This window comes from Epinephelus fuscoguttatus, linkage group LG14, assembly GCF_011397635.1.
Source record: "Epinephelus fuscoguttatus linkage group LG14, E.fuscoguttatus.final_Chr_v1".
Lineage (NCBI taxonomy): Eukaryota > Metazoa > Chordata > Actinopteri > Perciformes > Serranidae > Epinephelus > Epinephelus fuscoguttatus.
In genome coordinates, this window is record NC_064765.1 from 27,461,502 (window position 1) to 27,481,268 (window position 19,767).

A 19,767-nucleotide genomic window follows, 5' to 3' on the forward strand; every position below is an offset into this window, starting at 1 on the left:
GTTTTTATTACTAATTACCCTGCCCGTTATTTCCTTGTGGTATAAAACGTCTGACAATAGTTAAAAATGTTGTCCACAATTTCTTAAAGCCTGAAGGTACTCTATTTACTAAGGTTCCATTGGATCAAGGCACTACGTAGTTAGTTATAAAAACTCAGGAGCTCTTCGACGATGGGGCAAACAGTCATATAAAGATAAAAAACAATGACTGGCCAGCTCACTCCAAAAGTCCAAGGTACTGTAGTTAAAAATCCTTCATTAATACATGGATGGATAAACCAATGAGTTTTGACTAGAGAGTCTTCATCAGGGTGTAAGATGAAGATGTAGACTGATGAGGACCCTCTAGTGAAAATGTGTTGGTTTATCCATGCATTAATAATGTATTAACTATAATCAGAGTACCTCAGATGCATTTTGGGACTGCTTGCCTGTACCATGGACTTTTACACTGAGAGAGCTGGCCATTTGTTGTTTTGTATCTTTAAATTCACTATCATATAAGACAAATAACAGCAAATCCTCACAATTCAGAAGCTGGGAATAGATAATGTATGGTCATTTTTTTTTTGCTTAAAAATACTTTACAGATTATCAAAATTGTTGCTGATTAATTTTTTGTTATTAGTTACTGATAACATTTGCTTACTTTTATTTAAAAGAAACTCTGAATGCAGAATTTTTACATTGTTGTATGACTACTTGATTCAAGTAAAGGATCTGAGGACTTCCTCCATCACTGCACTTCACTAAACCTAAAGATATCCAATTCATCTAATATTATTTTTTAAAAAAATTCGAAATAAAAAGTGGAGCAATTATTAATAAATGACTTAATATATAAATTATTTAAATATTATAGTCAATCAGAGTGTGTTCCTACATGGCTGTGTATATTTTGTGATATTTTCATCACATCCTCGTGGATCTCTAACAGTGTGACATTAGCCTGCTGGTGGTTATTTTATTTTATTTTATTTTTAAAGAGAAAATCCACCCCAAAATCAATTTTTTTATTCTGTAGTATTGAAGCAACTCTTTGGATCCTGTGTATTTTATTAGGATATATGAAGACATTTTCTGATTCACATGTCTGATTTTTTTTAAATTAAAATTCCTTTGCATGCAGTGTTTTGCCTGTGCTCATTGAAAGAGCAGACAGATTCAGTCATCACCATATATAGACCTAAATCACTGAATATGGACCACCTCCAAAAGTGTCACCTGATCAACACTTGTCTTGATGCTCTGATTTGCAGCTTAGCAAAACAGTCCTGTGTATTTTACAAATATATTGTCTTCATCGCCTCATCATCACTTCCACTGCACACTTTCAGACTCAGTTTTAGGGTGGACTTCCCCTTTCAGTGACAGATTTATGCAACAACATCTCACCGTACACCTGCCTCAGTCAGCACCACGGACAGCGACCCTGCCAGCTCTCTGCATACACTGCTAACGGCGCCTCCTGCACACACTGATACACACACACACTGATACACACTCACAGCGGGCCCCCAGGGGCAGGGCATGTTCATTTTGTAATGACTACCAGCTAATACAGCATAATCTACGATCATGTTACTGCGGCATTGACAGCTTAACAGCAGAGGGCAGGATGCAGGCTTTCCTACAGACACCCCCTCGCCTTTTATTTTTTTAGTTTCTCAGCCACCGGAAAGATCCCTTTATTTTGGGCTTCACCGACCAACATGCCTCCGTCGACTCGTCTCGGGCTTCTCTCAGGGTGGAGTGGCTCTAAATGATAACAGATGTGATGCACGTCTGGCAAGGAGCACGTCTTGGTTGAGGGTCTCTGCAGAGCAAGGTAGTGAAATCTCTTCCTCTTCCTACTCCACGCCCTGTCATTATCACCAAGAGCTCCACCAGCACCATGTCCCCTCCAGCATCGGCTGCGACAGCGAGTGAAAGCAGTACGACCACCGTATTCGAGGAGGACACCAGGGAGGAGGTATGGTTGTTCCAACATGCCTTATATGAGCAAACGTCTGGTGTTATGCTGTGTGTGTTAGATGCTGGCGCAGGGCTTCAGTGGGTCCATGTGTGCAGGATGTAACACACTGCAGGTGGATTATCTGGGGTTATAAATAATATCCTTGGTTGCAGTTTGACACAGGAGAATTTCTATGAGGTTGCAGCCTCCAATAATCATTTCAGAGTAAAATGGGTGGACACGTGTGATTGGTAATCCCAGCATCTTCACCTGTCTTTCATCTATCATCTGCTGTAGAGAGCCAGTAGCTCTGATTTCATGTTAACATCTCTCCAGCTCTTAAAATGTTCACAGAGCTGCAGTCCAAGTCTGTTGAAAATCCTTATTGTGCTGAAAATGTTGCAATTATTAACAAGCAAAATGTAATTTTAAGTAGGTGATAAATTACAGGCGTAAATTTCAGGGTGGGCACAGGCGACACCTCCATCTCAATATTTATAACGTGCATTTGTCCTCCCAGTAACAACAAGTAAGTAGCAGATGACTTTTATTTTGACTAAATTAGATACATTAAAACCTTAAATTGAATGAATGAATAAAGCAAATTTCATGCACAGAATGCACTTTACAATTCAGTGGCAGAGACAAACAGCAAAGAATTAAAACCATACAATTATACAACACTCATTCAAGGAGAGAAGAGAAGAATGCATTAACTTATCAATCAGTTAATCAATCAAATAATAAAAAATACATATAAAAATATTAAAACAGATAGCTGCTAGTTATAGGCTATATTGAAAATTAATGTTCTGAGTCATCATTTAAAAGTGACTGAGCCAGAGGTTTTTGTAGTGACATTAGGAACAGTTAAAAGAGCAGCTGTGGAGGATCTCAGGGTTTGTGGATGGACCTAAGGTGATGGGGAATCTATAAGGAGGGGGTAAAGCCATTAAGAGCCTTAAAAACCAATAAAAGGACTTTAAAATCAATTCTAAAAGATCCTGGGAGCCGGTGTAGATTACGTAAAACAGGAGTTATATGGTCTCTTTTTTTAGTTTTTGTTTAAACCCTGGCAGCAGCATTCTGAATGCTCTATAGTTTTGCCATGGCAGTTTTAGGCAGGCCAGGATATAGAGCATTATAAGAGTGAAAACAACTGAAAACGAAAGCATGAACAAACATCTCAGCATCATGCTGGCTCAGTAGAGGTCATACCTAAGCTATATTGCACAAATGATAAAATGCAGTTTTTGTTACTATATTAAAATTAGCTTTGAAATTGAGATCAGAATCTAAAATGACACCAAGGTTCGTGTCTGTGTGGCCAGATGACCCTGTGTAATGAGAGCCAGATCCCTCTTATTTTTGGGGCACAAAAGACAAAAATTGGAATCCTCTATAATGCAGAAAATGAAGTGTTTGATGCTCAAGATTTTCTGGCAGAGGACCACCAAACCCAACATTTCATATTTGTCCCCCCAGTGTTTAAAGGAAACCTACGCTCTTGTGTATGGTTACAGTTTTATCACTTCCTCTTTTGTTTTTTTGTGCTTTGACTCAACAGCAAAGACCCCTGAAGCAATCTCTGAGCAAGTCACTATGCCGGGAGAGTTTTTGGAAATGCCTCCTCTTGTCCATTCTCATGTACGGCTGCATGGGAGCGATGGTTTGGTGTCATGTCACCAAGGTGACCCGCCTCACCTTTGACAGTGCCTTCAAAGGGAAATCCATGATGTACCATGACAGTCCCTGCTCTGACGGCTATATCTACATCCCTCTGGCTCTACTGGGCATGCTCTATTTAGTCTATCTGGTGGAGTGTTGGCACTGTCATGTGAAGAATGAGCTGCAGCACAAAGTGGATGTGGAGGGCATCTATGAGCGCATCCAAAGGATGCAGCAAGCCAAACCCTGCATCTGGTGGAAGGCCATCAGCTATCACTACGTTCGCCGAACACGACAAGTCACACGCTACCGGAATGGAGACGCTTACACCAGTACCCAGGTTTACCATGAACGTGTCAACACTCATGTGGCAGAGGCTGAATTTGACTACGGTCACTGTGGTGTCAAAGATGTTTCAAAGCAGCTGCTGGGCTTGGAGAAGTCTGCTCTTACTAAGATGCGGTTCACCAAGTGCTTTAGTTTTGCCAATGTAGAGTCCGAGAATTCCTACCTTACACAGCGAGCAAGGTTTTTCACCGACAATGAGGGCCTTGATGACTACATGGAAGCCAGGGAGGGCATGCACCTGAAAAACATTGACCTGAAAGAGTATGTCATGGTGCTGTCTGACCCGGACCACCACCCCTGGTACCTGTCCCATTACGTCTTCTGGTTTGCCTCACTCCTCACGTTCTCCTGGCCTCTCAGAGTTTTCACAGAGTATCACACTGCATATGTCCACTATCGTGTTGAGAAGCTCTTTGGGCACGATTACCTCCCCGTGACCCCATGTGATGATCGGCCATATTGGCGTCGTATCCCTCGTGTTAACACCATTGACAGTACAGAACTGGAATGGCACATTCGTTCCAACCAGCAACTGGTGCCCAGTTACTCAGAGGCTGGCCTGATGGACCTGGCCCAGTGCCCGACCAGCTTCAGCGGGATACGTCAGAATTGTGAACGCTGCCACAGAGCCATCAGCTGCTCCTCTGTGTTCTCCAGGAGCGCCCTCAGCGTCTGTACTGGTGCCAGCTCCCGCATACCCTTCAGCAGCAGTCGCTTCTCCTTGGCGCGACGCTACGGCTCCCAGCGCAGCTGCTTCTGGAGGAGCGGCAGCTTGGATGACCAGGAGAGTCCCAGCGAGAACACCCGCTGTCTCTCAGAGCGCCTCACCACAGATGATGAGGAACCCCCAGACTATGAGGACGCACTTTGCTACCCAGTGCTCATAGTTCACTGTAGCGAGAATTGCCACAACCACAGATCTTTCCACAGAAATGGCTCCTGCGTGGAGACTTCCTTATGACTATGCAGTCACTGACAGTGGCATGTCTGTAGCATACAAACACTTTGCACATCAGAAACAAGAGTGTGTAAACATGTCTTAATGTGAGATACACAGATCTGTGCTGTATTGTCACACTATCTGCAACAAATGCCTGAATCCTGAATGTGTGAATCACCAAAGCAATAACAGTGATTAGTGAGTGGAGAACAAAGCGATGGTGGTATGTGAACCTCCGAGGATACACGCACGTGGAGAAATTATATCTGCCTGGCTTCCAGTGAAAACCAAGCAGACACAGACTGTTACACTGTACATCATTGCCATACCTTTTATGGTCTCATATGTACCGTACATGTAAAACTGAAGCTGCAGTTACCTCATACGACCCTTTCAGAGGCCACGAAGAAGATGGGCAGGTTAAACACCTCATTTATTCAGTGAAATCTCAGTAACGCAAACACTGACCAGTCAGATAACTACAGCAATAACTGTGAAAATAAATATCCTTATAAGTGAAAAAGTAAAAGGAGGAACATCAGTGAAGCGTGTCGGCTTATGCATGTCACAAATAGACAATAGTCAACATGGAAACCTGCCGAACAAAGAGACAAAGGAACTCTGGATTCTCTCACTCACTGTTATACCAATCTATAATGTTTGAAAACTTACATTACTTGTGTAAAGTGTTGTAATTTGACTTTGTACCTACTTTTTTTTAATCAACATGCCTCATGTATTTCTACTTCAGTTAGTGACTTTCTGCAGAATGCCTTGTGACGAGTGCAGAAAACAGGTACGAACTCACTTTCAGCTGGGTTTGTTAGTAGGTGAACAGTGACATAAAGAGAGTAAAAACAGCTGTTTTAACTGAGATAAAAAATGGATTGTGTCCTTGTCCTCAGAGCAAACCTGTCTTTGTGGTTACCTTACATTCTGTTCTATTGAGGCTGCTGTGGGATGGAGAATTTGATATAGCTGATGTGCTTCTTCTACAATGGATTTCTCACTGTTGGACTGTTGACTGTTGGTGCTATATGGCAGCTCCAGAGAGAAACGTACTTTTCTTTTGGATGTTGACAGACTTTCACCTAAATCTGATGTTTACAGCTGATGTTTTGAAACATTTTGTCTGACAAACCTCCACTGGAATTCTCTAAGTGTGATGACGCATTGTCACAGTTTGGATGCTTTTATTGTTAAAGAACCAGTGTGTAACATTTAGGGGGATTTAGTGGCATTTTGTAGTGAGGATTTCGGATTGCAACCGGCCGAAACTTCTCCCAGTTAGAATTCTTTCAGTGTTCCTTGTTCAGGAGGATTTTGCTGGGAGCCAAATTATCCACGAATGTCTCTTCCTCTATAAAAACAAACAGACCAGGGGATTTAAACTGGTCAAAAAAGTCTTAACTCATCTTTTTTCTCTGATAACTTAAGATCCAGATCTTCAGTAGGTTGTTACCAGGAGCTGAATTATCCGCAGAGGTCTCTTTGTCTCTAAAACAAACAGACTAGGGGATTAAAGCCAATAAAAACACTTAATAAAGCAGTTTCACATCACAAACAAATGATTCTCTGATGCTGTTTGGCCTGTTGGAGACAGGCTGATAGCCCAGCACCTGCTTATGTTTGCTCACCTTTTTTCTCGAAAAAGTTAAGATCCAGACAATCAGGAGCTGAATTCATTTTAGAGGTCTCTTCCTCTCAAAAACAACCAGACTTGGTGATTTAAGCCACTGAAAAAACAAACACAAAAGCACAAATGGCCCTGTCTAGAGCCAGTGTTTGGTTTGTCTGTTCTTGCCTGCTGTAGAAACATGATGGTGCAACATGGCACTCTCCATAGACAAGAACAAGACAAGAATCAGCTCCCTGTGCAGATAGGTATAAATGGCTCATTCTAACAAAAACACAGTAGTTCTTATTTTCAGGTGATTATACACTAAATGAAACATACTTATTATATTATATTCCATTTCAGTATATCCCACTGAATCCTGCACACTGGACCTTTAAGGTGTTTTAGGTTGTTTTTTTGCTTTAACGTTTGACACATGATTTGTCTTGACTGACCCAGAAACAGGAAATTTTTGGGAGCTCTGATGCTGTCGAGTCAAATGAGCCCTCACCTCAACAAACTAAAACACGTTTTGAAAAATCAGTCACCCGTGATAAAATAAGAGAGTACATTTTTGGGCTTTTTTTCTACCTACTGCCACGACAAAAACCTGCCGGCAACTGTGGTTCAAACACATACACATGTCATCACAATAATCTTGTCAGAAAAGACAAGGACGGGCTTACATTGACTCTACACTACATTTCAACAGTTGGATTTCACATCATTATCATCTGTCGAACGACAAACCACAGTGTGGATTAAACTGCAAAAAGATCATAAGGTCATTAAACCCATGCTCAAATTTGCATGATTTTCTTCTGCTAAGACAATTTGTTAGTAACCATAAAACATGAATGTAAACCACCAGCACACGTACATGATATACTGTAGTATAACCCCATTATGTGTCTATTGTAAAGGAATAATGCTCCATTTTGTATCTGTAAAATGGTGATTTCACTGTCCATTGTACATTGAATGTGCTTAGATAAAAAGCACAGCACACACAACATGTCGACATGTTTCCTGAAGAGATTTTGGATGTTGAAATCTGATCTATCTGAAGGATCCCTGACTCTTTTGAGGAGATTTTGCAGACAGTATATGCAAGGATGTAAATGCACTTATGTTTACATATGGACATCAGACAAACTTTATAATACTGACTTTTTTATGACATCTAACAAGAACACATTGTATACGTCTTAGCAAATAACATATTGTTCTTACATTGTTTTCAATAATGTGGTGACACAGTATTATGCACTTGAAGTGACACTAGACATTATGAATTGTAGTGAAGCTGAATGTTGATGTAAATTCCTATGAAATAATAAAGTATTCAAGCTGATATATTGATAAATGCTCAGACATTAAACGACACATGACCACTTAAGGCTTCTTGTAAAACTGTTAAAGATATTCTTGTTGTTATTATAATGAAATGGGCTGTATAAATAACTTGATTACCTTTTAAAATATGTATTCAATTTTATCTTATGCTGGAAAAATAAAAGTTGCAATAAATGTTTGGGGCAAACCCACATATATTTAAAAAATGTTGCTGCCTTGGATCCTCAAACACTTTTCACGGACATTTTGACATCATCGGAAAAACTCAGGTGTATGTATTCATTGTGCATGCTGGCTCACTGTTGCGCTGTCGTGGCCTAATGGGACACCTGAATACAACAGAGCCATTGTTAATGTTAACTTTTCCTACTATGACCTATGAGAAGTCAAAATCTATAGTGGGTGAAAGGCCTATAAAACTGACTGTGTTTAAATTCTGTACATAAATAGTATAAGGCAAAGCATGTTTATTCTTCCTGTTATAATTAGAGCTTATTTAGGCCTACATCTTATGTACATTTACACTTCAAACTTTATATTCATTTAGATTTTGTTCTCTGGTTGTACTACTTTTAAATCCTTTAGAAAATGGCTAATATATAATAAATGACAGTGGCACACACTAAAAAGCTGATGTCATGCAATAATAAGTAAGATTAGCCATTTACCTTGAAGATGGCGAACATTAAAATCAATTCTAGTCCAAGGATCCCCAAACTGCCTTGCCAGGGGGCCTATTTTGCAAAATGTATCTGACATCTTATCAGAAGCCAGAAGTTGAGTTGACCATCACTTATTACCTTATAGTACTACCTTGTATGAAAATAAATACGTTTGATAGTGATACAGCTACAGTTTGTGGCATTCATTTACTACTTTGATGTATTTCGTTATTTTTGGCTAAGATATTATTGTAGATCATGTCAGCATCATGAAGTTGGAAATTGTCACGCTACAATTAATAATAATAGTTATAACAACAACAACAACAACAATAATAATAATAATAATAATAATAATAATAATAAGAAGAAGAAGAAGAAGAAGAAGAAGAAGAAGAAGAAGAAGAAGAACAATAATAAAGAATATCCCAGTGAATTTTGTCTGTTTTGGATAACAACCTGTAAAATCCCACCGTGGTTTGGTCACTGAACAGCTCGCCCAGGTCATGTCATTCACCTCCAGTCCGGTAGGTGGCAGCAATTTACATCAGCTGGCAAATAAGTAACCCAGTCAGAGGTGCCGACGAAGTAGTGTAACTGGCTATGAAAGGTTATTCCATAGGTGAGTGGACTATGAATATTTATTGCGTGTTAGCAACTTCATAATTAGAATTTAGCAACAAAGTCAAACAAGCGACACTGTTTAGTGGCTCGATAGCTCGTGGCGTTTTGCACGTGGACTGAAATAACGGGTCCACGAGCCTCCTGAAGAAAAGTGAAGCTAGCTAGCTGTGTGTGCCTCAGCTCGGTTTAAACTACATCCTGAAAAATGACAAGCCCAGTCAAGCAGAGGCATCATTTGAATAAAGGTACACTAAGAGCTGCTAATATGAAAAGACAGAATCTAGTAATCCTCAGCTGGGACAGCGCTACCTCTCATAAATGTTAGACGTTTGCTAGTGTCAAGTAAGGCATCAAAACATCATTTCCGGAAGATACACTATTTAACATTAGTAGTTTAACAAAAGTTTTTTTTCCCCTAATCCATTGTTTTACTAAATAATTAGTGCAACAGTCATAAAGGAAAATCTATTATTACATGACACAAACCGGGGCTAGAAATAAAATTAGGCTTTTATTTTGAAAGTAACATTAAATTTTGAATTTGCTGGATAGTGTTGCAGACTTTATAATTCAGACAGTCTTAACTTGAGCTTTACAAAGGTGTTTGAACATGAAATCAAGCATGAAAATACTTCACATTTTCCCTTTTAAAATAACACAATTATTAGTATAAATAGTTAAATTATACTTTAAAATAGGACATGATGGGAAAGCAGTTGACAAATTATTTCAATGGTTGATTTACAGCAAAGACTCCTGAGTATTCTTGAAAGAATACTTCACACTTTTAAATGACCAGCTGTATATCACTAACTCACCCTGTGTTATGTTGAACTCATGATGAAGACATTTTTTTGTTTTTGCGTGCCACCTGTGTACCAAGAATCCAAAAAAAGCAAACATCATTGATGAATTGAAGTCAATGGGAAACACGTTAAATGTATAGTGAAACTATATATCAAAACATTAGACTGATAGTAAAAGAGCAGATACACCACACGCAAGAGGATTAAAAGACCAAATTAAAAGAAGAAGCAATTCGTCTTGTGTGTGGTGTATCTGCTTTTTTACTATCAGTCTGATGTTTCCTGCCATCACCTGCCCCACGTTAAAAGGACAGGCAACGCTGTGCACAGGGCATGTGCTTTTGAATGATATCAAAACATCTGTGTACAAACTCTTGCACAACTCATGCAGTATAATCCAAGTCTCGTTTATCCAGCTGTATGATCAGTACTTCTCACACTTCAAGTAAAACTACTGATCGCAAGGTAGTGCAATGTGTTTGGGAACTACTGAGCATACAGCTGGACAAATGCCACTTGGATTATACTGCACGAGTTGTACAAGAGTTTTTAAATCAGATGTTTCAATATAGTTTTACTGCTGTTGAACACAGTGCAAGGAAAATGTCTTCCTCACATATTCAACGTAACACAGGGTGAGTAATTCATATACAAATAGTCATTTGGAGGACAAAGTATTCCTTTAAGTCTTGACTCTTGATGTGGAGTGCATATTTTTTGAGTTTTAATGGATTCAGTCTGTTAATGAATATCATTGATACCTCAATCATTTTGACATACTGACTTTTATAGTTAAATTTGTCACAAGCTTGATTTATTTCATACTTCCTAACCATCCATTTTTTTTCCAGTGACTGGGTGGAGCGCCAGCATGCAGAGTTTGGTGGTGCAGGCGCTTGCCATGAGGCAGCTAGGACGGTTGAACCCCCGCCACCTGCTGGCTGCAGGATATGGACTGAGGCAGACCGAGTGGTGTCCCAGGACCATCCACACACGCCAGCTGTGGGGCTGCTCTGCTTTCCCCGCGCTTGGCTGTCACAGGCCAGCTCTTCGTGGCAGAGATGCTGTCAGGGGTTGGTCCGTCCAACATCTGAGGTTTAAAGGCAACAAGAAGAAAGGTGCTGCTAGGAAAGCACAGGAGGACGAGGAGGAGGAGGATGAGGATATGAAAGACCCTGAGGACAGTGATTATGAAGATGAGGTGCATGAGGACCCAAATCTACCAAAGGACTATAAAGACATGGAGAAACATGTGCAGTCCTTTCGCTATGATGTCATCATGAAAGCTGGCCTGGACATGGCACGGAAGTAAGTCACTGTCTGTTGGCTGCTCTCAGCTCTTTAAAGCCTTGTTTTCTTTACAGCATAACTGCATAACTTAGTAATTTGTAATCAGTAGGGCCTTTAAATCCCTTTCCTTTTTTGAACATGAGTAGAGAGTAAGTATTTTTTGTCTTCTAACAGTAAAATTGAGGATGCCTTCTATAGCAACAAGCTCAGGCTAAATGGACTGAGACTCATCAAGAAAAGTAAAACGGTAAGTGATGTTTGACTACATGTTGCATATTCCTACCCACTGTTCTCAGTCTTTCCACTTGTGCCTTTTTCTCTCATTTCTCATTACTTGTATTTTGTTCTTTCTTTAGGTGAAGGTCGGGGACACCTTGGACCTGGTAGTGTCGGAGAACCATGAAACAAACACTGTTACTCTGATGAGAGTCATCCTCCGAAAGGTTTTGGGTGAATCCAGTAACGCAGAAAAACACAAAGTTGCCGTAAGGCGTTGGAAATGTATAGAGCTCCCCAAAGATGAGGCCTTTAAGTCATGAACATTGTATAGCACAGTGCTGACTGTCATACCATTAGCCAGTGAAGGCAACAACACTTGCAAAAATAATGGCCATCAAATGAGTGGCATTTGAGTGGTCGCCAACAAGTTGGATCTAGAATGGATTACTAAGGTATAATGTAAAGGGTAACAGTTCTCAGTGGTTGTAGACATTTAAGAGTTGGTTGGGAGGGAGATTTTGATTGTACATCTTCCTCCAGTATTCTGTGAGACTCCTCAATAAAGGTGCACTTTGACATTTTGAGATCATCATGTCTGAATGAGTCGGCTGATTAAAAGCGCGACATTTTCTTTGAAGTTCTTGGTTTCATCAGAATCATCAATTTTGTAGTATTTTTAGCTTTTGCTAATATCTTTTCTATCAGCATAATTTTTATTGAGGTAAAAATAATTGGTAAGAAGTTATAAAAGCAATATTGTGCACAGGTTTCACCAAAGGGCCACCTCTAAATCCTCTGGTACCCCTTTTCTACCAAATTAGCCCTGGTTCTTGAACTGCCTCCATTCAGGACTCTTGAAACCTTGGTGCTATCGAGTGAACCAGCCCGTGTTTCCACCCAACATTGTAATCAATGGAGGGCATTGCGCAATGCACATCAGAAGTAAACCAAAGTAGCAAGATGGTGTATCGAACTGATTACCTCTAAGCTTTTGTTTCGTATTACAGATACTATATTTATTAATTTAAGAAAATAATGCATGGACCAACTATCAATGAGACCATAGCACGCTCTTTTGCCTCCTCCAGCCTCTCTTTTCAATTTGTAGTTTGCACTTCAGGTTAAGAAAAACCTGCTGCTTTTTGGTTCCAGCTGAGAACCAACTTTTCCAAATCAATTAAATTTTTAGTTGCAATACTCAGAACGGTTCAAAATTAGGTGCATTAACCAGAACAAACCTGTTCCATGTTGGTGGAAAAGGGTTATGGGTGTAAGACTGAAGTCGGTGTCCAATAAGCTCAGATAAGATCCATCAACAGGAACAGTTTAGTGCCATTATGTAAAGCATACCAATCATACGTCGTATTTATAATTGTGATTTTATTAGAAATAGGTTATCATGAGCCATTGTCATGTTAAATTGTCTTTATAATATAAACTTCTATAAGAAGGCTTAACATAAGCACATTGTTATTAAAACAGTGGTGGCACAATGCTACATCAGTAACTGCAACGGAAATATATCACATCATTGTGATTCATTTCTATCCATAGAGCAAATTTGTGATCTATGCTATGAGCTACTATCAGCGTTATTGTTTTTAAGGCTACAACATTTATCAACAAAGTATGTTAGATAAGCTATGACAGTTTTGGCTTATAAATAGAAGCTGTTTTAACTCTTTATCCATCGATAATAAGACTACATAAACTACAACATCTACTGCTGTAGTCAAAAGGTAAAATATGACTAAGAATAGTACTGAAGAAACTCATTACAGCTTGGCTTCATCCTACATAGGACAGATTGGAAAATTTCAACGATGCGATTTCAGCTTATATACTGTGCAATTATTTTGTATTTCAACAGAGGTGTTGCGTAACTAAAAAGTACTGTAACTAGGACACAGTGCTTGACCTCTTGGCCTTCTTAAGAATGTCACACTTCTTGCGATTGGGGCGCCGGCAGCGTTCGTCGATGCTTGGCACACATTCATAGTGCCACACCTCCTCCATCTTATCCACAGGATACACTGCCTCCACGTAGTGACGGATCAATCTGAGGCGGACAGGGTCAAGCTGCTTCTTGTTGCAGGCCCCTGAATGGTTGTACTGCAGCCGCAGGTTCTCCTGGGTGAAGAGCTCAGGGAAGAGGCGCACCAACAGGCGGGCAGCAAAGTTCCCAACAGACAGACTCTGCTGCACAATTTCCCGTACCTCAGTATCTGAGAGCAGGTAGATAGAAGGTACAGGGAATTCCGGCTTGGATACAGTCAGTTCATCAAGGGGAATTTTACAAAAGTCTTTGCTACTTTTCTCAGGAGGTAAAGAGGGAATATCTGGATCCTCCCTAATACTATCTGGATTGAACTGGTTCAGCTGGCAAAGAAAGTCCTGCTCTGACTCTTGGCCGTACACTTTGCGCTGCTGCAGGTAGGATCTTCTCTGCTCCGTGTCACGTCTCCTGCACCTCTCATCAAGCTTGCCCACAAATTCCAACATCCACACTCTGTCGTTCTTGGCCCGAGAGTAGACCAACTGCACATAGTGACGGATCAGATTTACACGAACGGGGTCGAGCTGTTTTTTACCAAGAGAACCACTGCAGTTGTACTGCTTCCTTGTGTTCTCATGAGTGAAGAGCTCAGGGAACATAAGCACCAGCAGCCGAGAAGCAAAGTTCCCAATGGACAAGCTACATTCATAGTTGCTCTTCAGCTGCTCCCTGGTTAAGAGGTACTCCTGGGCAACACTAAAGTCAGGAAGAGGAATCTCTAGATTGTCAAAATCCACAGGCGGAAGCAAAGACTTTTTGGATTTGCGACTGGGCCTTTCATAATCCCCCGCCTCTGGAACCTTAATAATAGAAACTTCTTCAGGAAGGCTGGCCAGGTCATAGCCCTCATCATTGATATTATCAGGTTCACTGCCATTGCCGTTACTGTGAGGACCCTCAAGCGCATCCTCCATGTGCTGAATACACACCTGAAGCCAGCTGTCCTCAGGCACATCAGGAAAATTAGCCTCCATGTACTTTCGTATTATTTCCATCTTGTCAGAGTCCAGAATTAGTTGCCCCACACTACTGTAACTGCTCGAGCCTTCTGGCATTTTACCCTCTTCAAAGACCTCAGGGAAGAGACGGTGCAAAAGAAAAATAACAAAGTCCTCAGGTGAGGAGAACTCATCCAGCTCCTCTGTAGCTTGTGTGTTGAGAGCAACGTCTGACACAGCCAGGCTGCTCTGCTGGTTATCTAAAGAGATGTGCTCCTCCTGGCCCTGCTCATTAATAAAATGATAGGTTTGAGGATGCTCAGCCTTAATCCCTGCACCTGGGATTGTCTGCTTCCTGAGCAGCCGAGCACTCTCCATGTCCCTCTGCGCCCAGAAGCGATTAAACAAGTCATTAATCTGAAGGAGGCATTCTTCCTGCCAGACGCTGTTGTTCTTGACCGAAGGGTAGCATACCTCAACATAGTTACGGATCAGCTGCAGATGCAGAGACTCAAGCGTTCTCTTGCTTGCCATGCATTCGTGAGAGCACTCCTTGGCTTTGAACAGCTCCGGGAAGAGATGCACCAGCAGCCGACACCCAAGCTCCCCAGCGCTGGATGTCTGCTCCATCAGCTGATTCAATTCATCACTTGTTAGCAGATATTCAGGAGGAGGCTGGAACTCTGTCACCATCTCAGCTGGTTTGATCTGCTTCTTTATTCGCATGACTTCTAGGGTTAACAAGTCCACTTTGCTATGCAGTTGTGTCATGCTTGAATTGAGGGTATTAAGAATGAGAAACATTTTCTCAATCAGTGGATAAAGGCTAGAATCTGTTGACGAAGTTTGCCCTAAAGCATCTAAGGTGGGTAGGTTCTCCAATGGGCCATTTTCCTCCGAACTTTGGAGCTTGGATGAGAGGATGCTGCTGTAGTTGAGCTGATTCCCGGCACCATGACTGGCCTGCTGCTCCAGACTCGGCGTGTTCCTCTTCTCTGAGATCCTGTGGGAGATGCTGAAGAGAGGCTTTCTGTAGGAGACTCTGGGTTTCTGCTGGACGAAATTCCTTCTCTCTCCGGTTGTGGTGAGACAAAGAGGCTCAAGTCTGCTGCTCTCATCCATCAAGTGCCGCCTCATCTAGAAAGAGTAAATGACATTCAAAACACATACATACTGTCAGAGACACCTTGATGTATACAGCAAGTAGGATATTCAATCTGGCTATGTTGTATACTAATGTTTTTAGTTAGATAAAGGGCCTAAGGTGAGCTAACCTCGCCTGAGACTCTGGCTCTCTTGCTGCTGGTGGACTGGACTGTGTAAGGGCCCATCCCTGCAGATGACCGTTTACCAGCCTCGGTGGCCCCAGGGGATTCTCCTCTGAGTCCTTCAGGTGGCTCGCAAATAGCAAAGTCCTCTGATTCCTCCTTAACGTCCTGGACATGCTTGTGCTCTGCAAATAATGACATTCACATTTTCGTATAATTTAAAAAAGATATATCACTTGAGATTAGCAGCAATTCATATTTTCTGACATTTTTGTTTCTTTTCCACCTCAATGCTGATCTGTCTCTTTTAAAGAAGCCACATATATCATTTGAAAATCCTGGCGTCTGAATATGTGTTTATGGCTTTTAAGCTTCATGACAAATGGTGACTGTTGGTAGAGACGGCACTAGCTATGCTATATAACACTTTTTTAAAGGTCCTGTGTGTAGGATTAAGTGGCTTCTTTGGGTAAGGTTACAAAACTGAAACTTCTATGTGCCAAGCATGTAGGAAAATTACGTTGGTTGACAAGAAAAAACAAAAATGTGAATTGCCCTATCTAGAGTCAGAGTTGGATTTGTCCATTCTTTGCTATTGCAAAAACAACATGACAGATTGTTTATGAAGACTTTTATTTTCAAGTGATTCTAAACTAAGAAAGCATAGTCATGACTATTATATACCATTCTTGCAAAAAGATGGCCCTAAATCCTAAACACTGGACCCTTTAAATTAAATATCGGTAGTGCAACTTTCAACTGTTGCAGGTACACAGAAAGAGGCTGCAGAAGTTACCTTTCTCAAGCATCGCTTCATCTGAAACTTCTCCATGCTCATAGGAATTCATAGCCTGGAAAGATAAATCACAAACATATGAACTTGATGAAAAACTGTGTCTCAATACATCATTAACAGCTGAAGCAGTTGGTCAATTAAGGAGTAGTCCTTTGATAGAAAATTAACTGACAAGAATTGATGATCAATTCACTACTTAAGTATTTTTTTTAACATAAAAATCCACCAGGTCCAGCTTCTCAAATGTGAATATTTTCTGGCTTTCTTCATCTTCTATCACTGTCAGCTGATTAACTTTGGGATTTGGACTGTTGGTTTTAGAAAACAGGACATTTGAAGGCATCACAATGGGATCAAGGACCTCTGTCTTCAACAGGGGGTCGTTAGAGTTACTGCAAGTGATCGTTGGATAGTTTTGTTTTTTTATTATTATTAAAATATGTGTGAAAATAGGCAATAACTCGAGTCCAAAATATTTTGTCTTCTGCAAGAACTTATATTTGTGAAAGTGGCGTTTCCTTCCTCACCTACCTGAAAAGCAAATACAGGTGAAGACTGCAGCCTGAGACTAATATGGCCTTCAGCCTGACAACCTCCATCCGTCCAGATTAATATGCAATGCAATTTTATTTGATTTATTATGTATGAAGTAGGGGGTCCCTGCTCTGTCTTTCTTTCAGCTAAGGGGTCCTTGGCCTGGGAAACATTAAAGACCCCTGTTCTAGGCTCTTATAATGGGTGTTTTCCCACTATTTGCTGACTTTTTTTTTTTTTTGACAAATCAACCATTTGACCATTGAGACAATAATTGGTGCACGACTTAATATTGAATATATAAAAATAATGGTTAGGTGCAGCCCTTAACCCAACTAAATTCCACCAAGCAATACGTTGAAATCATAACTTGGATCACAAATGTCTTTTAAAATGCTTAATGGATACAAACAAATAAAACATACATACTGTAGTCAAAGTTTAAACTTGTGCACACGGTTGTAAATTGCAAACTATTAATTTTAGTTGACATATAAACATGTAGTAGCTGGTATGTTATCGTTATGACATACAGCATGTGACCAGCTACAGCCAAACACATTAACTCGCGTGCTGCTTGCGTACTGCCCATCAGATTACACTGATAACATCTGTTGTGATGCCAACTCGTTTTCTTTTACAAAGATAAACTCTGTACAGTATTGTCCTAGGCTCTAGTGTGCATGCCACCGTACAGTGAGTTGCCTCCTTGCTCTCCTCCAGCCTTTATTAACCAGCTACTTCCTCATTCTTCCGCCCATGAACCCTTGAACCAAAACACAAGACAAATCAGCTGAGCCACTGTAACTCTTCACAAAGCCCCGTCACTAACTTGTCATTTAAGCAGTAACACGGCTCATTAACAATATTACCGCACGGCGTTGCTTCAGTTGTGCAACATTTTGTTTGTGAATTTTAATGACGCGGCAATGTTTGCGTGGACCGAGTCTGCCCCCCTCCTGCTCTGACTCTTGTTAAATTAACGGTAAACGCGCGTGCCCGGCCGATTGAGCTCACCTTTAAGAGTCCATGCAATCCTTTGGGGCTGTTAACGACGTGTGGGACATGTCTGCGGACTATCACGCGGCTAGATTTGCAGGAAATTGTTGTTCTTGTTGTTGATATTTTTTTCTCGCTCGGCTCCTGTGCTGTCTCGCGTGACGTGACGGGGCGCGCGCCTGCTGTGTCACTTCCGCACAGCTGGGGGGAGAGGGGTGGAAAAACAAACCAAGAATGTTATAGTTATACAGTTATAATACCGCATGAATTAAACAACATGGCATTTAAAGCTACGTTATTATACCCAAACAATAAATAAAATGTATTTAATTACAGTTGTCATCATGTTGAGCCTCACGTGAGTGGCTGGACTGTGGCAGCTAGGCTCATTCGCCTACAGTGTTGGGACTTATTAGCTTAGCTGCAGTTACATTTTTTTTTATCCCAGTGCTCATTTCCCCCTTTATAGCCTGGAAATGTAAATACCTAGCCCATTAATTGTGTACTCAACATATAAAATCAGTGGAGAACAGTTACTTTGCATTTACTATAGTAGCTACCGAAGTATTTATGGTAGGCTATTTTACACTCCCACAACACTAACTCCACCAAGGTAATAGTGAAATTTTTAGCTCCCTAACTTTATCTGACAGCTACAGTTACTAGGTACTTTGGAGATTACGATGTGAAATACACAGGTCTAATAAGCATATAATATATAATGCATTTCTATGCATTAAGTTAAAACCCACATCATATAAAATAGCTAGAAAATAGCTAGAATCAGTCCAACCACCCCACAAAATGTAGTTTGCATGTTAATGCACCATTAAAAACTATAATTGTATTGTATTTTATATTTGCTATACATTTGCTTTTTCTGCTTTCTTATTTAAGTCCTTGTATATTGCACGGTTTGCATATGCACTCCTCTAACTTTGCATTTCAACTGCTGCACAGCAATCATCTTATATGTATCTATAATATAAAATGGCATTTTACCTTAATAATGTGTACTTTTCTGTTTATACTTGATGTAAATTTTAGCGATAATACCTGAGTGCTTTAAGTGTAAGATTTTACCTTATAAAAGTGTTTTTACAGAGTTGTATTTCTTCTTCTATCGGATTATTCTTTCACAGTTGTATAAGACATAGGAATATACTGGACATCTTCTTATATTCTACTGATGGCTCAGGAGGTTTGTTGGCATTGTTAAATGTCACGAGTAATATTGAATTTTTCTGTATGCTGTGGTGTCTCTATATTAATCATATAGTAACTGTTTTTTTTAAATACAATATATTGAAAATTACCATGCTATAGGTCATCATAAGTGTTGCTATCATGGTGTATTTATTTTCCTGAGTGGTAGTTATTTTTTACATTGTGGTGATTACGCAAGTGATACCTGGGAAAAACATGCATTAACAGGAGAATAAGCTCTTTAAGTTACTCAAGACTCATCATCAATAGTCATTACACATCAGCACATTAGCTGTGCAAAACATGAGTATTGAAAAAACAAACATCTAGAAATATAAATAATTATATAAATAATAAGTTTTTAAAAAATATTTTTTGCAAAATTTTATATTTATTTTTCTCTATGTATATCTTAATGTATATATGCATTTGAAGTCCCATAAGTAGCTGCCTTAGTTTTATCCATCTCGAGTCATTAAAGTTGT

General features: G+C 40.1%; 3 protein-coding genes across 4 annotated transcripts; 2 read left to right on the forward strand and 1 right to left on the reverse strand.

Annotated features, from left to right (window-relative positions):
* The first annotated feature begins 1,377 nt into the window (after window positions 1-1,377).
* On the forward strand, window positions 1,378-7,986 carry LOC125901101 (transmembrane protein 151B-like). Its single transcript, XM_049596500.1, has 2 exons — window positions 1,378-1,972; window positions 3,522-7,986. The coding sequence occupies exons 1-2, from the start codon at window positions 1,895-1,897 to the stop codon at window positions 4,929-4,931; spliced, it is 1,488 nt and encodes a 495-aa protein (XP_049452457.1). The 5' UTR covers window positions 1,378-1,894; the 3' UTR covers window positions 4,932-7,986.
* A 1,109-nt stretch (window positions 7,987-9,095) lies between these two features.
* Window positions 9,096-12,062, forward strand: mtres1 (mitochondrial transcription rescue factor 1). 2 transcript variants are annotated; one of them, XM_049596502.1, is made up of 4 exons: window positions 9,096-9,168; window positions 10,828-11,284; window positions 11,441-11,513; window positions 11,623-12,062. In XM_049596502.1, exons 1-4 carry the CDS (start codon window positions 9,150-9,152, stop codon window positions 11,803-11,805), a joined length of 732 nt encoding a protein of 243 aa, XP_049452459.1. In that variant the 5' UTR covers window positions 9,096-9,149; the 3' UTR covers window positions 11,806-12,062. The 2 variants fall into 2 exon arrangements, with proteins under 2 accessions (XP_049452459.1, XP_049452458.1); XM_049596501.1 differs by lacking the exon at window positions 9,096-9,168 and adding an exon at window positions 9,237-9,415.
* Window positions 12,063-12,834: 772 nt separating this feature from the next.
* On the reverse strand, window positions 12,835-18,269 carry bend3 (BEN domain containing 3). The gene is made up of 4 exons (XM_049596499.1): window positions 18,095-18,269; window positions 16,544-16,598; window positions 15,754-15,932; window positions 12,835-15,616 (listed from the first exon to the last, which is right to left on the reverse strand). The coding sequence occupies exons 2-4, from the start codon at window positions 16,593-16,595 to the stop codon at window positions 13,385-13,387; spliced, it is 2,463 nt and encodes an 820-aa protein (XP_049452456.1). The 5' UTR covers window positions 16,596-16,598; window positions 18,095-18,269; the 3' UTR covers window positions 12,835-13,384.
* Between the last annotated feature and the right edge of the window lie 1,498 nt (window positions 18,270-19,767).